At 66.5% G+C, this 10925-nt stretch overlaps 1 protein-coding gene across 2 annotated transcripts; it reads left to right on the top strand.

The window, feature by feature from the left end:
- The first annotated feature begins 762 nt into the window (after positions 1 to 762).
- Positions 763 to 8493, top strand: Pde4c (phosphodiesterase 4C). Of its 2 annotated transcripts, XM_076553108.1 has the most exons (13): positions 763 to 1040; positions 1967 to 2003; positions 2080 to 2150; positions 2229 to 2607; positions 2848 to 2941; positions 3102 to 3238; positions 3315 to 3413; positions 3876 to 4040; positions 4120 to 4219; positions 4419 to 4573; positions 5000 to 5122; positions 5432 to 5614; positions 6472 to 8493. In XM_076553108.1, the coding sequence occupies exons 4-13, from the start codon at positions 2593 to 2595 to the stop codon at positions 6691 to 6693; spliced, it is 1293 nt and encodes a 430-aa protein (XP_076409223.1). In that variant the 5' UTR covers positions 763 to 1040; positions 1967 to 2003; positions 2080 to 2150; positions 2229 to 2592; the 3' UTR covers positions 6694 to 8493. The 2 variants fall into 2 exon arrangements, with proteins under 2 accessions (XP_076409223.1, XP_076409222.1); XM_076553107.1 differs by having other exon boundaries at positions 3315 to 4040.
- Positions 8494 to 10925: the final 2432 nt, after the last annotated feature.

Below are 10925 nucleotides of genomic sequence, written 5' to 3' on the forward strand. Positions count from 1 at the left end.
GGAACCCCGGGGCCCGAGCCCCGCCCCCCGTGACGTCACGACGCCTCTGACAGGTGCCCTCCACCCGGGCTGGGGATGCGCGGCACCGCCGACCTCTGCCGAGCCGCGGCGGAAACAGCCGAATGGGGCCGACCCCCGGGCCACCGCGGGACCCCGTGACCGCCCCGCGCCGGTGTCGGCCCCACACGTCCCCTCCCTCTAGAAGTGTGTCTGTTCTGAGTGTTTGGGCTGCCGTGTGCGAGCGCCGTGTGCGTGGGTCCCGGGGAGCGGAGCCGCAGTTGCGGGCCCTCGTGGGGGCGCGAACCCCGGTCCTGTGAGGAGCGGCCCGGGTCTTCAGCGGCGGAGCCGCCCCCGGACCAGACACTCGCCGCGGTCGGCCGGGGGCTGGCAGAAGCGGGTGCCGTCGGGGCGGGCGGGGCCGCGCGGGGCGTGGCCGCGTGGGGGCGGGGCATCGCGGGGCGGAGCCGTGTGGGGGCGGGGCTAATCGTCAGGTTGTGCCAGGCCGGCCTCAGTGGCCCGGGGGCTGGCAGAAGCGGGTGCGGTCGGGGTGGGCGGGGCTTTGTGTGGGGGCGGGGCCGTGCGGGGCGGGGCATCGCGGGGCGGGGTCGTGTGGGGCGGAGCGGGGCCGTGCGGGGCGGGGCCGTGTGGGGGCGGGGCTAATCGTCAGGCTGTGTCAGGCGGGCCTCAGTGGCCCGGGGGCTGGCAGAAGCGGGTGCGGTCGGGGTGGGCGGGGCTTTGTGTGGGGGCGGGGCCGTGGGGGCGGGGCCAATCGCCCGGCTGTGCCCGCCCGCTGTCCCTCCAGGCGCACCGGCGGCCTCTGTCCCCTGACGCTGCTCGCCCCTCTGTTCTGCCCTCAGCCTTGACCTGGAAAATGGGCTCGCGGGCGGCAGGGCGCCCCTGGACCCTCAGTCTGGCCGCGCCCTCCACCCCCCGGGCCCGCACGGCCAGCGGCGCGAGTCCTTCCTGTACCGCTCCGACGGCGACGACCTCGAGCCTTCGCCCAAGGCCGCGTCCCGGAACTCCTCGGCGGCCAGCGAACTGTGAGCCTTCCTCCTGGAGCACTCGGGGCCTTCCGAGGAGAGGAGCGTTAGGGAGGCTTGAGCAGGGCTCCGGAGCGGCGTGGCCGGCACCGGCCTGGGCGCACGCCGGGCGCAGGGTGGAGGGTCCGGCCTGGGCGCACGCCGGGCGCAGGGTGCAGGGTGCAGGGTGGAGGGTCCGGCCTGGGCGCACGCCGGGCGCAGGGTGGAGGGTCCGGCCTGGGCGCACGCCGGGCGCAGGGTGGAGGGTCCGGCCTGGGCGCACGCCGGGCGCAGGGTGGAGGGCTCGGCCTGGGCGCACGCCGGGCGCAGGGTGGAGGGACCGGCCTGGGCGCACGCCGGGCGCATGGTGCAGGGTCTGGCCTGGGCGCATGGTGCAGGGTCCGGCCTGGGCGCACGCCGGGCGCAGGGTGCAGGGCTCGGCCTGGGCGCACGCCGGGCGCAGGGTGCAGGGACCGGCCTGGGCGCACGCCGGGCTCAGGGTGCAGGGACCGGCCTGGGCGCACGCCGCGTGCAGGGTGGAGGGTCCGGCCTGGGCGCACGCCGCGTGCAGGGTGGAAGGTCCGGCCTGGGCGCACGCCGCGTGCAGGGTGGAAGGTCCGGCCTGGGCGCACGCCGGGGACAGGGTGGAGGGTCCGGCCTGGGCGCACGCCGGGGACAGGGTGCAGGGTCCAGCCTGGGCGCACGCCGCGTGCAGGGTGCAGGGACCGGCCTGGGCAGCGCCTGGACAGACGCTTTATTTGAGCTCCCTAGTAGCTGCGACGAAAAGGGAAACAGTTACTTGTGTCCTGACGCTAAGACCCCGGCTGCCCTTAGGACTCAGTTTCCCCATTTTAGATATGGGTAACGTGGGGCGGGCAGAGGCTGTCGTTTTTCCTCCGGGGAGGGCTCCCTGAAGCCAGCAGACCCTCAGTGTGGCCTCCCTGCAGACATGGGGAAGACATGATCGTCACGCCCTTCGCCCAGGTGGGTGTCCCCCCGCCCCGGGGACGCGGACGGAGGGGACCGGGCCCCGCTCAGCCGCGCCCCGCCCTCGCCGCAGGTCCTGGCCAGCCTCAGGACTGTCCGCAGCAGCGTGGCCGCCCTTGCCCACGGCCCGGGCGCCGCCGCCAGGTACCGGGAGGGCGGCGGACCGGGCGGGGTGCTGGGGGCCAGGTCCCCGCTGAAGCCCGCCCTCCCGTCCGCCCGCAGGCAGCCGCTCCCGGGGACCCCTGCGCGCAGCAGCCCGCCCGCCCACGCAGGTACGCACCCCTGCTCGCCCCCGAGCGCAGCCGCTCCCCCAGCCCGCCCCGACGCGGCTCCTAAGCCGGCTTCACCCCAAACCCGCCTCCGCACCCAGAGTCCCCCGCCCACGTTACCCGCCAGAGGGGTGTGGGCCTGCCTGGGTCACACTGCCCCTCGCAGGATGGGGGCGGCACGGGCTCCCCGCCGGGCCCCACCCTGACGCCCCCCTCCAGAGGCCCCGGGGCCGCAGCTGGCGCAGGAGACACTGGAGGAGCTGGACTGGTGCCTGGAGCAGCTGGAGACGCTGCAGACTCGGCGCTCCGTGGGCGAGATGGCGTCCAGCAAGGCGAGGACACGGCACCCCTGCTCCCCTCCTCCCTCCTCCCTGCTCTCCCTCCTCCCCCTCCTCCCCTCTTCCCTCCTCATCCTTCTCCCCTCATACTCCTCCCTGCTTTCCCTTCTCCCTGTTCCCCCTCCTCCCTCCTCCCTCCTCATCCTCCCTGCCCTCCCTCCTCCCTGCCCTCCCTCCCCCCGCTCCCCTCCTCCCCGTCCCCTCCTCCCCGCTCATCCTCCTCCCCGCCCCCAGTTCAGGCGCATGCTCAGCCGGGAGCTGACCCACCTGTCGGAGACCAGCCGCTCGGGGATCCAGGTGTCCGAGTACATCGCGCAGACCTTCCTGGGTGAGCGGCCGGGCCTGGGGTGGTGGGCGGACGCGCGGGGCCGTGGGGGCCGGGAGGAGCGGACGCGCGGGGCCGTGGGGGCCGGGAGGAGCGGACGCGCGGGGCCGTGGGGGCCGGGAGGACCGGACCCTGAGTCGTTCCCCCCCCCCCCGCCCCGCAGACCCGCCAGCCGAGGTCGAGCTTCCCCTGCTGCCCGCGGAGGACGGCGACCCCGCGGCCCCCCGGGTCAGCCTCCCCGCCGCCGCCGCCGTGCCCCGCTTCGGGGTCCACACAGACCAGGAGGGGCAGCTGGCCAAGGTGGGTCTCCCGGAGCCGCGGGCCTCAGTTTCCCTCCCCGACGCCGGGCGGCCGCTGACTGACTGGTCGCTTGCAGGAACTTGAAGACACCAACAAGTGGGGGCTGGACGTGTTCCGAGTGGCCGAGCTGAGCGGGAGCCGGCCGCTCACAGCCGTGGTGTTCAGCGTCCTGCAGGTCCCTCCCCCCGCCGACACCCGCGGGTCCAGCCCCAGCTCCCCTGAGCGGGTGGGGCCACTTAGACGACAGGAATTGACCGGGCCTAGTAACTGCTGTATAAATCTATTTATTTCTATTTTATGTACACCGGTGTTGGCCATGGGCGCCGCGCCCCTGAAACCGGAGTCAGAGACGGTTGTGAGCTGCCGTGTGGGTGCCGGGACCCGAACCCAGGGCCTCTGGGGGAGCAGCCGGTGCTCCTGGCCACCGAGCCATGGCTCCAGCCCCGTCATAGCTGTTTTAGACCCGGCCCAGCCTGTCCTGGCCTTGAAAAGGCCGGGATTGGAACAGCGGCCCCCGAAGTGTGGGCAGGCGGCAAAGATGAAGGGGTTCAGGGGCCACGCACCAGGGCCCCCCGGGGAAGGGCGCGGAGGACGGACAGGAGTCGGGTGCGGCCTGAGCCGGTCTGTGGCACCCCAGGAGCGGGACCTGCTGCAGACGTTCCGGATCCCCGCGGACGCGCTGCGGGCGTACCTGCTCACGCTGGAGGGCCACTACCGCGCCGACGTGGCGTACCACAACAGCGTGCATGCCGCGGACGTGGTGCAGTCCGCGCACGTGCTGCTGGGCGCCCCCGCCCTGCAGGTACCCCGGCCAGCCGAGCGCAGTGGGCGGGCGCGCGTGCAGTGGGCACCCCCGGGCCTGACGCCCAGGGCCCGCCCAGGCCGTGTTCACAGATCTGGAAGTCTTGGCCGCTGTCTTTGCATGCGCTATCCACGACGTGGACCACCCGGGGGTCTCCAATCAGTTCCTCATCAACACCAGTGAGTGAGGGGACCGGAGACCGCGGCCGGTGACTCACCCTGGCGCGCAGACGCGGAGGCGCGCCCGGGGCGTGCATGGCTTTCTGCATGAAGGGGCATTGGAGTTTGGGCTTCACCGCATGCTTAGGAGTTGGCCAGTGACGTCCCCTCCCCAGCTGCCTTTGGGAGGAGTGGGGTCGAGGCCCGGCTGTCCCCACAGACTCGGAGCTGGCGCTGATGTACAATGACGTGTCGGTGCTGGAGAACCATCACCTGGCCGTGGGCTTCAAGCTCCTGCAGGGAGAAAACTGCGACTTCTTCCGGAACCTCAGCGCCAAGCAGCGACTGAGTCTGCGCAGGATGGTCATCGACATGGTGATGTCAGGGCGCGGGGCGGGGCCCTTTCTCCCTGGCGCCGTCGCGGTTCTGCGTCGGCCCTGCTGGCGGGTCGGGCTCTCGGGTCCGTCTGCGCACTCGACGGGCGTTCCCTCCGTTATTGTTTACATTTGGGAACTCACGGCCCCGCCTCCGCGTCCGCGCCCACAGGCGGGCGGCTCAGCTGGCGGCTGTGCCGGGGCGCGGGGCCCCGGGCGGGTGACGCCCCGCGTGCGTCCACCCCGGGTGTCCCCGGAGTTCCAGAGCCCCGGGTGGGATCCTGCCTCCCCTCTCCGCCCGCCATGGCTCCCTGTGCTCAGCTCAGCTGCGCCCCGGGGCCTTTGCCCTTCCGCCCTCGCTCCCGCTGGGGACACTGAGGCACAGAAGGTGCAGAGCGCAGCATCCGCGACTTCGTGCCCTCCCCAGGTGCTGGCCACAGACATGTCTAAGCACATGAGCCTCCTGGCCGATCTCAAGACCATGGTGGAGACGAAGAGGGTGACCAGCCTCGGGGTGCTGCTCCTCGACCATTACTCTGACCGCATCCAGGTGCGCCGGCGGCCCGGAGCCTCAGTTTCCCGCTTTAGTTTTCTGGGACAGATTCCCACTCCGTAGCCTAGGCTGCCCGGGAACTCGTCATCCTCGTGTGCCAGGCTCCCGAGTGCGGCCACTAAAGGCGCACACACCGCAGGCCTCAGTTTCCCCCCCTGGGCACTGAGCTTTTTAGGGCCGCGGTGGGGTGTGGCCCGCCCTCCCGAGGCCCCGCCCTCCCGAGGTCCCGCCCTCCAGAGGCCCCGCCCTCCAGAGGCCCCTCCCTCCAGAGGCCCCGCCCTCCCGAGGCCCCGCCCCGCCCCGCAGGTCCTGCAGAGCCTGGTGCACTGCGCCGACCTCAGCAACCCCACCAAGCCGCTGCGGCTCTACCGCCAGTGGACCGAGCGCATCATGGCCGAGTTCTTCCGGCAGGGGGACCGCGAGCGGGAGCTGGGCCTGGATGTCAGCCCCATGTGTGACAAGCACTCGGCCTCGGTGGAGAAATCCCAGGTGTGTGCTGGGCCGCGCCCTGCTGGGCTTGGGACCTGGGGAGCCCGGAGCCGTGGCTGCCCCTGCCGGCGTGGGCCCGCGCTCCGCCCCAGGGCGCTTTGTTTTTCCAGACGGGGTTTCCCTGTGTAGCCCTGGCTGCCCTGGAACTCGCTCTGTAGCTCAGGCTGCCCTGGAACTCGCTCTGTAGCCCAGGCTGGCCTCGAACTCCTGACTCTCCTGCCTCCACCTCATAGTACCGGTGTTGGTAACTCTCACTTTGCCGTGAGGGCACCATGGGGCAGAGGGAGCCCTGGCTAGAAGATGTGAACTGTTGGGTGACCCAATGAAGGGTCTGTCCTGCTGAGGGGTCTCAGTTTCCCCAATTTTCCCTGGTAACTGCTAAACACACACTCGCCTGTTGAGGTCACATATCTGAGTTCAGCCAGGGCCCAACATTCAACAGGCACTTCGTCTTTATTTTTACTCTTTCAAGACAGGGTTTCTCTGTGCAGCCCTGGCTGTCCTGGATCTCGCTCTGTAGCCCAGGCTGGTCTTGAACTCAGAGATCCACCTGCCTCTGCCTCCCAGTGCTGGGATAAGGGGTGCCCATCACCGCCTTGCTAGGGCAGACTCCTGATTTGTTGTTTTGAAGACAGTCTCCTTTTGTCTGAAGTCTGGTATAGAACTCACTGGCTTGAGATCAGCCTGCCTCAGTTTCCTGAGTGTTGGACCAAGATGAGTTCTTTCAGGAGGGTTTTGAAGGTTGAATAGGAGTTGAGAAATGAGCATTCCAGGCACAGGACACCATGCAGGTGACCTTGGGATTGGGCTGATTTCAGGCTTCACTGTGACTTACTTGCCCTTTGCGGTCCCCTAAGGTGGGATTCATTGACTACATCGCCCACCCGCTGTGGGAAACCTGGGCCGACCTGGTGCACCCCGACGCCCAGGAGCTGCTGGACACCTTGGAAGACAACAGAGAGTGGTATCAGAGCAGAATACCGGGCAGCCCCACCCTCACCGCGGGCCGCGAGCGCCCCGGCCCTGACAGGTTCCAGTTTGAGCTGACCCTGGAGGAGGCGGAGGAGGAGGACGGATAATGACGGACAGGCTGGGCGCTGGACACCCAGCCCTCAGGGTCCCGGCACTTAGCGCCTGTCCCCCAGGACAGCCCAGGGTGCAAGGTCTGCCTTCTCCAACAACAGGGTCGTGGGCCCGCCTGGCTCGGCCGTGAAGTCCCCGGCAGCCCCGGGCACCCCCGGCGCTGGTGACCCTGCAGCGACGCCCGTGGTACCGGCTTCTCTTCCCACCCGGGCCGCTCTGGCCGCAGCTTGGCTGGAAAGGCCGGTGCCTGGGCGGTGCCTCCCCGACTCTGCTCCGGCTCCAGCCTGCGCGGGCTGGGGCGCTCTCTGCCTTTCCTTCACTGTTTGGACTCTTTTCGATGCAGAAGACGGAAGCCGGGTCCCCGTGCCCTGTGAGCAGAGGGACCCCAGCCCCCGGGTCACTGTGTCCTTGACCAGATGTCCTGACACAGACTGAGTCCCCGGGGAGACCCCTGTTGTAAACAGAGGCAGGGACCACCCCCCGAGGTCCAGTGTCTCCTGACTCCAGAGACTGCAGGTGACCGTCCCAGGAGGCGCCCACAGGCCTCTGTGTCCCTGCGATCTGCTCACACGGTCACTAAACATGGCTGGCGGGACCCATGCGGGGTCTCGCTGTAGAAACCTGGAGATGGAGCCAGGCAGTCCTGCAGCACAGCTTCACGGATGGGACCAACCGGGTGTGCAGGGCACAGCGGACTCAGCCTGGGCCCCAGACTCAGGAGGGGCGGGGGTGAGGTGCTGTGCGGGCCCAAGAGAGGCTGGGGGCGTGGTCAGGGTGGAGCCCCTGCCTAGAGTCCCCAGTGAGGGGCTGGGGGCGTGGCTCAGGGGTGGAGCCCCGCCTAGAATCCCCAGTGAAGGGCTGGGGGCGTGGTCAGGGGTGGAGCCCCGCCTAGAATCCCCAGTGAAGGGCTGGGGGCGTGGCTCAGGACTGGAGCCACGCCTAGAATCCCCCAGTGAGGGGCTGGGGGCGTGGTCGGGGTGGAGCCCCGCCTAGAATCCCCAGTGAGGGGCTGGGGGCGTGGTCAGGGTGGAGCCCCGCCTAGAATCCCTAGTTAGGGGCTGGGGGCGTGGTCAGGGTGGAGCCCTGCCTAGAATCCCCAGTGAGGGGCTGGGGGCGTGGTCAGGGTGGAGCCCCGCCTAGAATCCCCCAGTGAGGGGCTGGGGGCGTGGTCAGGGGTGGAGCTTTAGCATGTGGGAAGTGCTTCATTCCTTTTCCGGCACTGCAGAGATAGAATAGACCTTGTCAGGCCCATCATTCCCTTGTGGGGAAACTGCGGCACAATTCATCCCTCATGCTTCTCAGAAGGTCCACGCAGACAGTGGGCACTGGGTTCGGGTGACCTCGGCACCCGTGACTGATGCCCTGTTCACCATTGTTTTCTGTTGAGCCCCGGTCTCCTGTTGCCTGTTCTGAGTCCCGCTCACTGCAGCAGAGGATCACACCGAACTGATTTTCTCGCCCCCACCTCCCACGTGCTTGGCCGGGGTGACAGGCGTGCGTCATAAGCCTGTCCCCTCTCTTCCCTGTTCCCTCTGGGTCTGTAACTCAGCAGCGCAGCGCAGGGTGGCCGGCGACTTCCTCTGTAAATATTATGGTTCCAGATATTTGTTCCCGGGAGGCACAAAAGCCGCCTGTGGTCACGCATGGAATGTTCCTTCTTCCTTCCAGATGTTTTAGGGACAACCTTAGAGGTTTCCTGTTAAAGTAGTATGTGCTCACTGCGGGGGAATTTGTAAGTCACACAAAAGTATAAAGAAAATAAACTACTGGGCCAGCAAGATGGCTCCGCAAGCCAAGGCGCCTGCCTCCGAGCCTGACACATGAGAGAACCGACTCCCACACAAATAAATGAGTATAACTTAAAAAATGTGGCGCACGTCTAATCCCGGCACTCGGGAGGCAGAGGCAGGGGGATCTCTGTGAGTTCGAGGCCAGCCTGGGCTACCAAGTGAGTTCCAGGAAAGGCGCAAAGCTACACAGAGAAACCCTGTCTCGAAAAACCAAAAAAAAAAAAAAAAAAAAAAAGTGTCCAGCGGGGCAGTGGGGCGCACGTCTTTAATCCCGGCACTCCGGAGGCAGAGGCAGCAGAGCGAGTCCGGGACAGCCAGGGCTGCACAGAGAAGCCCTGTCTCCAAAGCAAAAAGATGTGAGAAATACTCATGCTGTTTCCCTCTGCTGTCCTGTCATTCTCCTAGGCTTCACACACCACACACACACAGACACCACACATACACACCACACACGTGCACACACACCACACGCACACACACACACGCACGCACACACACACGCACAGTTTCCGAGACAGGGTCTCTGCGGAGCCCTGCCTGTCTTGAGCTCACAAGGTCACCTCCATCTCAGAGATCCGCCTCCTCTGCCTCCCCAGCGCTGCTGGCTTTGAGGTTTCCGCCACCATGCCTGGCCGTTCTGAATATGTTTACATTAGGAGACAGAGTCTCACTCAGCGTCCAGGGTGAGGAACTCACGGCCCTCACCTACCAAGTGCGCAGATGACAAATTGTGTCGCCACCGACTGAGCTACACGCGCTACTCGCCGAGCCTCGGCCCCTATTTTTATTTTGAAATAAAAAGGCACCGGAGGCGGCCCACGGCTCCTCCCCAGAGTTTATCCCTTGGGAACAGATCCCAGCCCGGCGAGGGCGCCTCAAGCTCCTCCCCGCACCCCTCTGTCCGCACACCCGTTCCTGGTCCCCACCCTAGCCTCCGGGGGGCGGGGCGCTGCGACCTAACCGACTGGTGGTCATTTGTGTCTGTGGCTCTGCATGCCCTGCTCGCTGCTGCGGGAGGGGAGCAGAAAAACAAGCTTCCCGTGGCCCCGGAGCGGGCGGAGCATCGCAGGCTCCTCGCGGGGGCGGCCGAGCATCCAGGCGACAAGTTATTCTGGTCCCTCGGCGCCTCCGCACCCGGCGGTGTGGTCTCCAAACGGGGCCAGTTCTGCTTCCTTGCGGGGTGGAGGCGATGGGACCCTCCCGGGCCCAACGCGGGGGGACAAGTCTCCAGGCTGGGTCCGCTGCGTCTCCGGCCCAGTTCCCACCTTGGCGGGAAGATGTGCAGGAATGCATTGTCTTACATCAGAGCCCGGAAGTCTGCATCTCTGCGCACAGCTTCCGGGGACACAGGATCGCCTGGGCCCCAGTGTCCACACCGTGAAGGGCGTGCGGTGGCCTCCCTCTCTGAACTGCCTTTGCTTCCTGGGTCCTTCATTGCAATTTCGGGACTCAGAGCTCAGGACATTTCTGAGCTCTAAATGCACAGAGAAGCCAGGGCAGCATCAGTTCTTTTTTCTCTGCGCAGAACCGGACTCGTTCTTTGAGACAGGGTTTTATGTAGCCCAGGCTGGCCTCAAGGCACGATTTAGCTGAGGATGACCTTGGAAATCTGTTCCTGCCTCTCTCTTCCCAGTGTGAGAAAGCAGGCGGACACCACTCTGTCATGCTGCGCTAGGGATCGAACCCAGGGCTTTATGCAGTATGCAGGCTCCTCACCAAACTGAGAAATATCCTACGCCGGTTAAAAAGACCTACGCCGGGCGGTGGTGCACACCTTTAATCCCAGCAAGCCGGAGGCAGCGGCAGGCCTGGTCTACAGAGAGAGTTACAGAAGAGAAACCCTGTCTTGAAAATCCAGAGAGAGGGGGGGATTTTTTATGTATGGGTGTTTGGCTTGCATGTGTGTGCACACGTGCACACCTGAAACCATCTCTCAGCCCCCCCCCCCCTTTTTTTTTAATCTAGAGAGGGTCTTGTGTAGCCCAGGTTGGCCGGGAACGCATTATAACCAAGGATGACTGTGAGTTCCTAGTTCTCCCTTCTGGACGTGCCCCGCATGCCTTGCGCGGTGGTGTCCCTCTGGTCCGCTCTTCTTCATCACAACTGCGGACCCTGGAGATGGGGCGGGGCCTCCAGGCCGGGCCCGTCGGAGAAGGCCCAGGGCTCCCGCACACCGACAGTGGACAGGCGCTTCCTCCCGCCCTCCTCTCCTCCAGCTCTGTGTTGTGTTTTGGAGACAAGGTCTGACTGTGAATCCCTGGCCCGCAACTCCAAAGGTTCGCCTGCCTCTGCCTCCTGAGAGCTGGGATTAAAAACCCTGTCTTTTCTTCTTCAATGGGTCTTTTGAGACCTCAACTGTGGTGAGCGAGGTGCAGAAGTTCAAGGTCAGCCTCTGCTGTTGGCGACTTCGATGCCAGCCTGCTTCATGAGACCCTTTC

This window comes from Peromyscus maniculatus, chromosome 17 (genome assembly GCF_049852395.1).
Source record: "Peromyscus maniculatus bairdii isolate BWxNUB_F1_BW_parent chromosome 17, HU_Pman_BW_mat_3.1, whole genome shotgun sequence".
Lineage (NCBI taxonomy): Eukaryota > Metazoa > Chordata > Mammalia > Rodentia > Cricetidae > Peromyscus > Peromyscus maniculatus.